At 33.7% G+C, this 14,069-nt stretch overlaps 2 protein-coding genes across 2 annotated transcripts in view; both read right to left on the bottom strand.

The window, feature by feature from the left end:
* The window catches only part of LOC134692241 (sushi, von Willebrand factor type A, EGF and pentraxin domain-containing protein 1-like), a 30,270-nt gene extending 26,684 nt beyond the window's left edge, over nt 1-3,586 (bottom strand). The window contains exons 1-6 of the mRNA XM_063552692.1: nt 3,406-3,586; nt 2,457-2,639; nt 1,867-2,049; nt 1,271-1,453; nt 681-863; nt 85-267 (exon numbers count right to left, since the gene is read on the bottom strand). Coding sequence (XP_063408762.1) covers nt 85-267; nt 681-863; nt 1,271-1,453; nt 1,867-2,049; nt 2,457-2,639; nt 3,406-3,586 — 1,096 coding nt within the window. The remainder of the gene's footprint in view (nt 1-84; nt 268-680; nt 864-1,270; nt 1,454-1,866; nt 2,050-2,456; nt 2,640-3,405) is intronic.
* A 1,841-nt stretch (nt 3,587-5,427) lies between these two features.
* Nucleotides 5,428-14,069, bottom strand: part of LOC134692240 (fibropellin-1-like) — a 41,177-nt gene continuing 32,535 nt past the window's right edge. The window contains exons 28-32 of the mRNA XM_063552691.1: nt 12,447-12,629; nt 10,866-11,048; nt 9,458-9,640; nt 8,050-8,232; nt 5,428-6,824 (exon numbers count right to left, since the gene is read on the bottom strand). Coding sequence (XP_063408761.1) covers nt 6,610-6,824; nt 8,050-8,232; nt 9,458-9,640; nt 10,866-11,048; nt 12,447-12,629 — 947 coding nt within the window. The 3' untranslated portion in view covers nt 5,428-6,609. The remainder of the gene's footprint in view (nt 6,825-8,049; nt 8,233-9,457; nt 9,641-10,865; nt 11,049-12,446; nt 12,630-14,069) is intronic.

Genomic DNA, 14,069 nt, shown 5'->3' with positions numbered 1-14,069 from the left:
TTTTGTTGACTAGATGCTGGAACACAGAACCCTGTCATCAACTGCTTACCTTCAAATGATGATAGTGTTGTAAATAGTTCTTACCTTCACATGCTGGTGGAGGTGCTGGCCATGTACCACCGAGCTGACATATTCTGGTTCCCAAATCTCCAGCTGGCAACTGATAACCAAATTCACATGTGTATGTCACTTCTGTATTTGGCACAACATCAGTATTAGTGGATGTAATTGTAAACTGGTTTATTCCAGGAGCTGTACATTTCATGACTAAAAGAAATCAAAGCACTTTTAGCGCTATAGAAATTTGATAAAACACCAGGTACAGAAATGATGGAAAACTGTAACACTGTTGATTTAATTGTTTATCACAGATTGTTATATCTAATGTATCATATTGTTGATGTGCTGCACTGATTTCCACAGTTCTACAAAATTTTATTTAACCATATACTATTTGTTTTTGAAAATTTATCAATCAAATTTCATTTACTTATAATTTATATGTTTCCTTTCAATGATTGACTGTCAAATCTGTTTTTAAATTGGCCTATTCATTAAACAATGCTGACTTGTGAATATTCTGACATGCTAGATGGTTTTGTTGGCTATATGCTGGAACACAGAACCCTGTCAACAACTGCTTACCTTCAAATGATGATAGTGTTGTAAATAGTCCTTACCTTCACATGCTGCTGGAGGTGCTGGCCATGAACCACCAAGCTGACATATTCTGGTTCCCAAATCTCCAGCTGGTAACTGGTAACCAAATTCACAGGTGTATGTTACTTCTGTACTTGGCACAACATCAGTATTACTTGATGTAATTGTAAACTGGTTTATTCCAGGAGCTGTACATTTCATGACTAAAAGAAATCAAAGCACTTTTAGCGCTATAGAAATTTGATAAAACACCAGGTACAGAAATGATGAAAAACTGTAACTCTGTTGCTTTAATTGTTTAACACAGATTGTCATATCTAATGAATCATATTGTTGATGTGCTGCACTGATTTCCACAATTGTACACACTTTTATTTAACCATATACTATTTGTTTTTGAAGATTTATCAATCAATTTCCAATTTCTTAATATGTTTCCTTTCAATGATTGAATGTCAAATCTGTTTTTAAATTGGCCTTTGCATTAAACATTGCTGACTTGTGAATATTCTGACATGCTAGATGGTTTTGTTGACTAGATGCTGGAACACAGAACCCTGGCAACGACAGCTTACCTTCAAATGATGATAGTGTTGTAAATAGTTCTTACCTTCACATGCTGGTGGAGGTGCTGGCCATGTACCACCGAGCTGACATATTCTGGTTCCCAAATCTCCAGCTGGTAACTGGTAACCAAATTCACATGTATATGTTACTTTTGTACTGGGCACAACATCAGTATTACTGGATGTAATTGTAAACTGGTTTATTCCAGGAGCTGTACATTTCATGACTAAAAGAAATCAAAGCACTTTTAGCGCTATAGAAATTTGACAAAACACCAGATACAGAAATGTTGAAAAACTGTAACTCTGTTGCTTTAATTGTTTATCACAGATTGTTATATTTAATGTACAGTATTGTTGATGTGCTACACTGATTTTCACAATTCTAAAAAAAAATATTTAACCATATACTATTTGTTTTTGAAAATTTATCAATCAAATTTCATTTACCTATAATTAATATGTTTCCTTTTAATGATTGACTGTCAAATCTGTTTTTAAAATGGCCTTTGCATTAAACAATGCTGACTTGTGAATATTCTGACATGCTAGATGGTTTTGTTGACTATATGCTGGAACACAGAACCCTGTCAACATCTGCTTACCTTCAAATGATGATAGTGTTGTAAATAGTTCTAACCTTCACATGCTGGTGGAGGTGCTGGCCATGTACCACCAAGCTGACATATTCTGGTTCCCAAATCTCCAGCTGGTAACTGGTAACCAAATTCACAGGTGTATGTTACTTCTGTACTTGGCACAACATCAGTATTAGTGGATGTAATTGTAAACTCATTTAATCCAGGAGCTGTACATTTCATGACTAAAAGAAATCAAAGCACTTTTAGCGCTATAGAAATTTGATAAAACACCAAGTACAGAAATGATGGAAAACTACAGCACTGTTCCTTTAATTGTTTATCACAGATTGTTATATCTAATGTATCATATTGTTGATGTGCTGCACTGATTTCCACAATTGTACACACTTTTATTTAACCATATACTATTTGTTTTTGAAGATTTATCAATCAATTTCCAATTTCTTAATATGTTTCCTTTCAATGATTGAATGTCAAATCTGTTTTTAAATTGGCCTATGCATTAAACAATGCTGACTTGTGAATATTCTGACATGCTAGATGGTTTTGTTGACTAGAGGCTTGAACACAGAACCCTGACAAAGACTGCTTACCTTCAAATGATGATAGTATTGTAAATAGTTCTTACCTTCACATGCTGGTGGAGGTGCTGGCCATGTACCACCGAGCTGACATATTCTGGTTCCCAAATCTCCAGCTGGTAACTGGTAACCAAATTCACATGTATATGTTACTTCTGTACTGGGCACAACATCAGTATTTCTGGATGTAATTGTAAACTGGTTTATTTCCGGAGCTGTACATTTTATTACTAAAAGAAATCAAAGCAATGTAAGCTCTATATATATACAGATAAAACACAAAGGCAAAACTGTAGCCCTGTTGCTTCAATTTTGTATCAGAGCTTTTTATATCTAATGAGCTGCACATTTTATGACTAAAAGAAATAAAAGAACTGTGAGAGCTATACACAGTAAATAAAAGAACTGCAAGAGCTATACGCAGTAAATAATTAACCAAGACAAAAGCAGTGAAGGAAAACTGTGGCAATGTGGCTTTGCTTGTATAACTCAGCTGATTATATCTAATGTATCATATTGTGCATGTACTGCACAGATTTCCATAATCCTATTCACTTTTCTTTAACAATATACAATTTGTTTACACATGATTATCAATATGACATATTTGATTTACTTAAATTATGTATCCTTTCGATGATTGAATGTCAAATCTGTTTTGAAATTGGCTGATGCATTTAACAATGCTGACCAGTGAATATTTTAACATGCTCATGGGTTTTGTCAACCAGATAGCAGAACAAAGAACCCTGGTAACGACTGCTTACCTTCAAATTGTGATAAATGGTAAAAAGACTTTAACCTGAAGTGGGACGAACTGACTAACAGACGCACAGCCCAGACAACATTATGCCCCTCTACTATCGAAGATGGGACATAAAAATGTGGAAAACTGATTTGCCATACTGACCTATGGACAGACAGACAGCAAACCTAAAATCCCCTACCACTTGGTCTGTAGGGTACTACTGTTGATGAGTGGTAAATAGTTCTTACCTTCACATGCTGGTGGAGGTGCTGGCCATGTGCCACCGAGCTGACATATTCTGGTTCCCAAATCTCCAGCTGGTAACTGGTAACCAAATTCACATCGGTATGTCACTTCTGTACTTGGCACAATATCAGTATTAGTGGATGTAATTGTAAACTCGTTTAATCCAGGCGCTGTACATTTCATAACTAAAAGAAATCAAATCCCGGTAATCCTTTCAATCACCAATGATGCCCCAAGGCATGGCCTGTGGCGTGCCCAATGCATGTTGGATCAAATAAACGGTTGCATGTTCAAACTTTTCTAATATCTATTTGATAAGTGCAAAGATGCTGTTTGAAGTGTTTATGAGGTGTTTGAAATACCAAAGCAGGTGTAAAAATAATATCCTGTCTCGACATTTAATCAGTCTAAATTAAAAACAAATGTCAAGGTTTTCAATCTAGTACATACTTTTTTGGTGCACTGAAGTCACATCTAGGATTCTTGGAACTCATTTGCATATTGTTAGGATTTTTCATTTTCGCCAATGATAACAATAACAAGTATATATGTGTTTATATTACAACAGACATAGATCTTGATATTTTCTTCAACTTTTGTAATAAATAAATACTCAACAATTGTTTTCTCGTTAACTTGCATTGAAGTTTGGATTGTTTATTCACATTTTATTTTAATTATAACTCTGACCTTATGTCATCCAATTATAACTCAGGTTCCTTTCTCTATACATGTGATATTTCATGTGATCATGTAAACAAAGAACAAAATTGAAATGTCCAATTTTTCAGATGAAGTAGTTCTTTGGTCGATCAAATTAAACAGACTGTTCACCAGTATGAACAAATATTACCACATCAAGGCATTGGGGATGATTTTGAATTCAATACTTGACAAGAAACAAGTCTGAGGGCTAAGAAACAGAACCAATCATTCCTATTCATACTGCAACTAGTTGTGCTTAGGCCATAAAAAAGAATAGGTTTGTTTGTCCAAACCCTACCTACCCAGAATAAAGCTGCCGACTCAAATTCTTTTATTGTCCTGATTTGAAGAAGTTTTTTTTTTAATCAGATAGGCATTAAGATTAATAAACATCTGATACGTAAATTTCTTTAAATAAAAGAAAGAAAAGAAAATACCTACCTACCCACTGTCTGAACCTTGGGTAGGGTTTGGGCAAACCAAAATATTTTTAATTGTGGCCTTATTTCCTAAATATAGTAACACAGCTATATTTTGTGCAATGTCAACTACATCATGGAACACTTTCTCCACAATCAGGGGTTCATAAAGGGATGAAAATAAGTTCAACATTTGTGTAACAATTTAAAAAGCTATCAATATATTAATGTAAGTTGCAGTATAAAAACAATATTAGGTCAATGTCATAAAAAAAATTTTTTTTTGTATCAGGTGCACAACTGGGAATGGCTCAGTAGTACCTCACCCTCCCCAGTTTTATACTTTTCTGACATTGACCTAATATTGTGTATTTGTAATGTTATGACCAAGTAGTCCCAGATATAGTTAATGTTGCAAACAACTGGCATAACTATTTCAATTTTTTAATAAAAGGGGTTTATCTCATTTATTTGAACCTAGAGGTCCAGATGAAAGAGAAACAGGTTCGGCTATCATTTCAGCTGCTGAGAAAGAGTCCAATAGATTTCTTCAACCACATTTTTGAACATATAATTACTGAAACTGAAAGATATGACAACCAACAAATTGATGAAAACCAAGACAGTAATAAATCTGCCTGGTCAAGTCCAATTCTGCCAGAAATGAAAGCTTGTATTTTGGTCTTTGCTGTTTGATGGGAATGGATGTTTAAACCAAAATCTCCAATGTTCCATAAAAAAAATGCTCCAGAATAGATTTATGCACGTCATGAGGTACCTTCATTTCCATGACAACCATAATGAACAATCACCAGGTAATCCATCATAGGAAGTACTTTATAAAAAAATTTTTTGTTTAACACATCAATGAAAACATAATAGTTCCCTACACACCAGGTCTCAATAGTAGAAAGTATCTTCCTGTTCAAAGGAAGGGTCAAATTCAAACAATATATGCCAGCCAAAACAACTAAATGGGGTATACAGATATTGGCATTATCATATATCTATTAGCAGATTAAAATGTTATATGTCTGTTTGGTATGGTCAAGAGGTTTGGTTAAGTTAACATACTTTTAAGAGAGTTATCTCTCCTTAACCAGTTATATGGTTTCTTGTATTGCAGATTACACTCTGTATTTGTATTGTATATTAGTTTGATTTGTTCTCTTGATTTATTATGACCATAGATGTACATCTGTGTGTTCTCTTGATTTATTGTGACCATCGATGTATATGTGTTTGGAAAAATAGAACTTTATTAACTTGAAAAGAAGTCTGCTATACAGATGTTTATACAGGAAAACCTGAAAGACCACAAGGCCAGTTTGGTGAACATGTTGTAAAAAAATGTATAGAGGGGGCTGATATTGTTAAGCAGGTTTACTATTTATATGTTGACAATTTCTTTTCTTCACAAAAACTGTTCCAAAACCTGTTTGATACCTATCAAATTGCAGCAAGTAGAAAGGTCTGCAAAAACAGATTTTATGTTACTTTGGATTCATTAATATTCGTTGGATACAAAGTTTTGTGAACTTCGTTGGTACATGGGAACCACCAATTTAAATGTTCAACTAATATCAAATTATCAATATTGCCAAAACCATGAATTTAAATATCTACCAATATGCTAGTTTTCTCAATCCATGAAAGTTGGTATCCACTAAAAGAAATGAATCCACAGTATAACCCTATTGGTCTCAATACTAGGGGGGGCATGAAGTTCTTTCAAAAGTAGTCATATCTGGTGTCTTATGGAAGGACAAAATAATGTAACAACAATTTCAACAATTGAAGATCATTCTAGGTCTGATGTACAGGGTTTGGAACAAATAGATCTGCAACTTGATAAAGCAGATCTATTGAGTTTCAAGTCATCGAACTGTTGGAAACTCACCTGCAATGACATATTTCCAGTTCTCACATCATATTGCCAGAAGTTTGATAGATAGGTACTGTGGCATTGGTACTAGAGGTTTGATAATGTCATAGAAATGCATAGATCAGTTCAATCAGCTGGGAAAGTGTTTAGCACAAAAGACAATTTATAAAAAAAGACAAAAGTAATGATCCCTACCTTCAAATGATGATGATTGGTAAATAGTTCTTACCTTCACATGCTGGTGGAGGTGCTGGCCATGTACCACCAAGCTGACATATTCTGGTTCCCAAATCTCCAGCTGGTAACTGGTAACCAAATTCACATGTGTATGTCACTTCTGTACTTGGCACAACATCAGTATTAGTGGATGTAATTGTAAACTCATTTATTCCAGGAGCTGAACATTTTGTAACTGAAAGAAAAAAGAAGTCATGCAACATTTGTATTACTTAGATAATAAAAGATGTTTTTTGTCATTTGACACAATCCTTTTAAGCACAAAAAACAAATTAAATCTGTGAAACGTGAACCACTACTTATTTACTATATCCCTACAATAAAGCAGAAAACCTAGCATCCTAAATTAGAAGGATTTTAAAATGCACTGAATTCATAAATAAAAAAATCACTTGTCCTAACATTTTCTTTTCATCAATTAAAGGTGCATGACCCAAAAAAAAGGTTTGAAAACTGATTATTAAAGTGAATTTTCTTAGTCCAAAGTCAATAACTCTTTATATAATATTCAGAAATCAACAAACTTCCAACCTGATCTGTAACTTGTCATGATAAGACTTATTACTGATTATCAAATCAATATCTTCAAACATGATGAAAAAAGTACAGAAAACTGGATATTCAAGGGAATTTTTTTAAGTCCAAGGAATATTAATCTGAACAAAATCATCAAATGAGACAGGATCCCTAATAGACCTTGAGATTAGGAACTCAGATGATGTAATTAAAAAAAAATATTAGTCTGTCATACAATTTTGGATGCTGTGATTTTAAAAATGGACATAAATGAAGAATACGAACTGTTTTACAGAGCTGATGTGATGAGAAAAGAAATATGTAGATTTGACCTGAAATAAATTTTAGAAAGGACAATTTTTTTATTGAATTTTATGATCATAATTTTAGGATTATTTCATGAGGAGATTGAAATTTATCACCATCTTCCGGGGTCCAGTAATTTGCCAAAAAAGTAATCTCACTTGCAACACTGAAAAATTTAACCAGGCATGTATAAATATATCAGCTTCGATATGAGCCATCATACATGTTCAAGTAAACGATATGGACTGAGCAACTGGGGAAAACGTTACCATTACCGCCTATGAAGAATTAATTGTAAATGTTGAACCAGATTGCAACAAAATTCAAATTTAATCTGTAACTTGCCATAATAAAACAACCTTGTTCAAAGACTTTAACCTGAAGTGGGACGAACTGACTAACAGACACACAGCCCAGACAACATTATGCCCCTCTAGATCTACTATCAAAGATGGGACATAAAAATGTGGAAAACTGATTTGCCATACTGACCTATGGACAGACAGACAGCAAACCTAAAATCCCCTACCACTTGGTCCGTAGGGTACTACTGTTGATGAGTGGTAAATAGTTCTTACCTTCACATGCTGGTGGAGGTGCTGGCCATGTACCACCGAGCTGACATTTTCTGGTTCCCAAATCTCCAGCTGGTAACTGGTAACCAAATTCACATGTGTATGTCACTTCTGTACTTGGCACAACATCAGTATTAGTGGATGTAATTGTAAACTCATTTATTCCAGGAGCTGAACATTTTGTAACTGAAAGAAAAAAGAAGTCATGCAACATTTGTATTACTTAGATAATAAAAGATGTTTTTTGTCATTTGACACAATCCTTTTAAGCACAAAAAACAAATTAAATCTGTGAAACGTGAACCACTACTTATTTACTATATCCCTACAATAAAGCAGAAAACCTAGCATCCTAAATTAGAAGGATTTTAAAATGCACTGAATTCATAAATAAAAAAATCACTTGTCCTAACATTTTCTTTTCAACAATTAAAGGTGCATGACGAAAAAAAAAGGTTTGAAAACTGATTATTAAAGTGAATTTTCTTAGTCCAAAGTCAATAACTCTTTATATAATATTCAGAAATCAACAAACTTCCAACCTGATCTGTAACTTGTCATGATAAGACTTATTACTAATTATCAAATCAATATCTTCAAGCATGATGAAAAAAGTACAGAAAACTGATTATTCAAGGGAATTTTTTTAAGTCCAAGGAATATTAATCTGAACAAAATCATCAAATGAGTCAGGATCCCTAATAGACCTTGAGATTAGGAACTCAGATGATGTAATTAAAAAAAAATATTAGTCTGTCATACAATTTTGGATGCTGTGATTTTAAAAATGGACATAAATGAAGAATACGAACTGTTTTACAGAGCTGATGTGATGAGAAAAGAAATATGTAGATTTGACCTGAAATAAATTTTAGAAAGGACAATTTTTTTATTGAATTTTATGATCATAATTTTAGGATTATTTCATGAGGAGATTGAAATTTATCACCATCTTCCGGGGTCCAGTAATTTGCCAAAAAAGTAATCTCACTTGCAACACTGAAAAATTTAACCAGGCATGTATAAATATATCAGCTTCGATATGAGCCATCATACATGTTCAAGTAAACGATATGGACTGAGCAACTGGGGAAAACGTTACCATTACCGCCTATGAAGAATTAATTGTAAATGTTGAACCAGATTGCAACAAAATTCAAATTTAATCTGTAACTTGCCATAATAAAACAACCTTGTTCAAAGACTTTAACCTGAAGTGGGACGAACTGACTAACAGACACACAGCCCAGACAACATTATGCCCCTCTAGATCTACTATCAAAGATGGGACATAAAAATGTGGAAAACTGATTTGCCATACTGACCTATGGACAGACAGACAGCAAACCTAAAATCCCCTACCACTTGGTCCGTAGGGTACTACTGTTGATGAGTGGTAAATAGTTCTTACCTTCACATGCTGGTGGAGGTGCTGGCCATGTACCACCGAGCTGACATTTTCTGGTTCCCAAATCTCCAGCTGGTAACTGGTAACCAAATTCACATGTGTATGTCACTTCTGTACTTGGCACAACATCAGTATTAGTGGATGTAATTGTAAACTCATTTATTCCAGGAGCTGAACATTTTGTAACTGAAAGAAAAAAGAAGTCATGCAACATTTGTATTACTTAGATAATAAAAGATGTTTTTTGTCATTTGACACAATCCTTTTAAGCACAAAAAACAAATTAAATCTGTGAAACGTGAACCACTACTTATTTACTATATCCCTACAATAAAGCAGAAAACCTAGCATCCTAAATTAGAAGGATTTTAAAATGCACTGAATTCATAAATAAAAAAATCACTTGTCCTAACATTTTCTTTTCAACAATTAAAGGTGCATGACGAAAAAAAAAGGTTTGAAAACTGATTATTAAAGTGAATTTTCTTAGTCCAAAGTCAATAACTCTTTATATAATATTCAGAAATCAACAAACTTCCAACCTGATCTGTAACTTGTCATGATAAGACTTATTACTAATTATCAAATCAATATCTTCAAGCATGATGAAAAAAGTACAGAAAACTGATTATTCAAGGGAATTTTTTTAAGTCCAAGGAATATTAATCTGAACAAAATCATCAAATGAGTCAGGATCCCTAATAGACCTTGAGATTAGGAACTCAGATGATGTAATTAAAAAAAAATATTAGTCTGTCATACAATTTTGGATGCTGTGATTTTAAAAATGGACATAAATGAAGAATACGAACTGTTTTACAGAGCTGATGTGATGAGAAAAGAAATATGTAGATTTGACCTGAAATAAATTTTAGAAAGGACAATTTTTTTATTGAATTTTATGATCATAATTTTAGGATTATTTCATGAGGAGATTGAAATTTATCACCATCTTCCGGGGTCCAGTAATTTGCCAAAAAAGTAATCTCACTTGCAACACTGAAAAATTTAACCAGGCATGTATAAATATATCAGCTTCGATATGAGCCATCATACATGTTCAAGTAAACGATATGGACTGAGCAACTGGGGAAAACGTTACCATTACCGCCTATGAAGAATTAATTGTAAATGTTGAACCAGATTGCAACAAAATTCAAATTTAATCTGTAACTTGCCATAATAAAACAACCTTGTTCAAAGACTTTAACCTGAAGTGGGACGAACTGACTAACAGACACACAGCCCAGACAACATTATGCCCCTCTAGATCTACTATCAAAGATGGGACATAAAAATGTGGAAAACTGATTTGCCATACTGACCTATGGACAGACAGACAGCAAACCTAAAATCCCCTACCACTTGGTCCGTAGGGTACTACTGTTGATGAGTGGTAAATAGTTCTTACCTTCACATGCTGGTGGAGGTGCTGGCCATGTACCACCAAGCTGACATTTTCTGGTTCCCAAATCTCCAGCTGGTAACTGGTAACCAAATTCACATGTGTATGTCACTTCTGTACTTGGCACAACATCAGTATTAGTGGATGTAATTGTAAACTCATTTATTCCAGGAGCTGAACATTTCGTGACTGAAAGAAAAAAGAAGTCTTTCAACATTTGTATTACTTAAATATTAAAAGAGGATTTTTGTCATTTGACACACTCCTTTTTAAGGCAAAAACAAATTAAATCTGTGAACCGCGGTGAGCCACTACTCCTTTACTATATCCATACAATACAGCAGCAAAACAAGCATCCTAAATTAGGAGGATTTTAAAATGCACTGAATTCATAAATAAATAATCACTTGTCCTAAGATTTTCTTTCCAACAAATTAAGGTGCATGACGAAAAAAAAGATTGAAAACTGATTATTTAAGTGAATATTTTAAGTCCAAAGACAATATATAACTCTGCAAATAATATTCTGAAATTAACAAACTTCCAACCAGATCTATAACTTGTCATGAAAAGACTTTATACTAATTATCAAATCAATATCTTCAAGCATGATGAAAAAAAGTACAGAAAACTGATTATTTAAGGGATTTTTTTTAAGTCCAAGGAATATTAATCTGCACAAAATCATCAAATGGGTCAGGATCCCTAATAGACCTTGAGATGAGGAACTCAGATGACATAATTAAAAAAAAATATTTGTCCGCCATATAATTTTGGATACTGTGATTTTAAAAATGGACATAAATGAACAATAACAACTGTTTTATACAGCTGATGCGATGAGAAAAGAAATATGTAGATTTGACCTGAAATAAATTATTAGAAAGGGCAATTTTTTTATTTTGTAATCATAATTTTGGGATTATTTCATGAAGATATTGACATTTTTCACCATCTTCCGGGGTCCAGTTATTTGCAAAAAAAGTAATCTCACTTGCCACACCGAAAAATTTAAACAGACATGTATAAATATATCAGCTTCGATATGAGCCATCATACATGTTCAAGTTAATGATATGGACTGAGCAACTGGGGAAAATGTTACCATTACCGCCTATGAAGAATTAATTGTAAATGTTGACCAAGATCACAACAAAATTCAAATTTAATCTGTAACTTGCCATGATAAAACAACCTTGTTCAAATAGATATAGGAAGATGTGGTGTGAGTGCCAATGAGACAACTCTCCATCCAAATAACAATTTAAAAATTAAACCATTATAGGTTAAAGTACGGCCTTCAACACGGAGCCTTGGCTCTCACCGAACAACAAGCTATAAAGGGCCCCAAAATTATTAGTGTAAAACCATTCAAACGGGAAAAGACTTAAACATGAAGTGAGACGAACTTACGAACAGACGCACAGCCCAGACAACATTATGCCCCTCTACTATAAAAGATGGGACATAAAAATGTGGAAAACTGAATTGCCACACTGACCTATAGACAGACAGACAGCAAACCTAAAGTCCCCTACCACTTGGTCTGTAGGGTACTACTGTTGATGAGTGATAAATAGTTCTTACCTTCACATGCTGGTGGAGGTGCTGGCCATGTTCCACCCAGCTGACATATTCTGGTTCCCAAATCTCCAGCTGGTAACTGGTAACCAAATTCACATGTGTATGTCACTTCTGTACTTGGCACAACATCAGTATTAGTGGATGTAATTGTAAATTCATTTATTCCAGGAGCTGAACATTTCGTAACTGAAAGAAAGAGGAGTCATGCAACATTTTTATTACTTAGATATTAAAAGATGTTTTTTTGTCATTTGACACACTCCTTTTTAAGTCAAAAACAAATTAAATATGTGAACCTTGAGCCACTACTCCTTTACTATATCCCTACAATAAAGCAGCAACACTAGCATCCTCAATCAGAAGGATTTTAAAATGCACTGAATTCATAAATAAAAAAAATCACTTGTCCACTGATTATTTAAGTGAATTTTCTATTTCCAAAAACTTAACTGTAACTTGTCATAATAAGACTTTATACTAAATATCAAATCCATATCTTCAAGCATGACAAAAAAAAAATGTTTAAGTCCAAGGGACATTACTCTGCACAAAATCATTAGATTGCAACAAAATTTAAATTTAATCTGTGACTTTTCATGATAAAACACCTTGATCAAAAACTAAAACCTGAAGTGGGACGAACCGACAAACTGACAAACAGATGAACGGATGCACAGACCAGACAACAAAATGCCCCTCTACTATCTTAGATAGGGCATAAAAAATATGGATAACACACTCCTTTCTAAGGCACTAACAAATTAAATCTGTAAAACAATGAGCCACTACTGATTTACTATAATATCCCTACAAGAAAGCAGCAAATCTAGCATTCTAAATTAGAAGGATTTTAAAATGCACTAAATTCATAAATAAAAAAAATCATTCCTCCCAAAATTTTTCTCTCCAACAATATAAGGTGCATGACAACAAAAAAGGTTTGAAAACTGATTATTTAAGTGAATTTTCTGTTTCCAAGGACAATTACTCTGCATATAATATTCAGGAATCAACAAACTTCCAACCAGATCTGTAACTTGTCATGATAAGACTTATTACTACTTATTAAATCAAAATCTTCAAGCATGACAAAAAAAGTACAGAAAACTGATTATTTATTTGAAATTTTTAAGTCCAAGAAACATTTCTTTGCACAAAATTGTCACATCACAACAAAATTTAAATTTAATCTGAAACCTGTCATGATAAAACTACCTTGATCAAAAACTTAAACCTGAATTGATACAAACTGATGAACAGATAAACAGACACACAGCCCGGAGAATATAATGCCCCTCTACTATCTAAGATGGGGTATAAAAATGTGGAAAACTGACTTGCCATACTGACCTATGGACAGACAGACATCAAACCTAAAGTCCCCTACCACTAGGTCTGTAGGGTACTACTGTTGATGATGGGTAAATAGTTCTTACCTTCACATGCTGGTGGAGGTGCTGGCCATGTACCACCAAGCTGACATATTCTGGTTCCCAAATCTCCAGCTGGTAACTGGTAACCAAATTCACATGTGTATTTCACTTCTGTACTTGGCACAACATCAGTATTAGTGGATGTAATTGTAAATTCATTTATTCCAGGAGCTAAACATTTCGTAACTGAAAG

This window comes from Mytilus trossulus, chromosome 12 (genome assembly GCF_036588685.1).
Source record: "Mytilus trossulus isolate FHL-02 chromosome 12, PNRI_Mtr1.1.1.hap1, whole genome shotgun sequence".
Taxonomy (NCBI): Eukaryota; Metazoa; Mollusca; class Bivalvia; order Mytilida; family Mytilidae; genus Mytilus; species Mytilus trossulus.
This window is presented reverse-complemented; position numbering and strand designations above follow the sequence as displayed.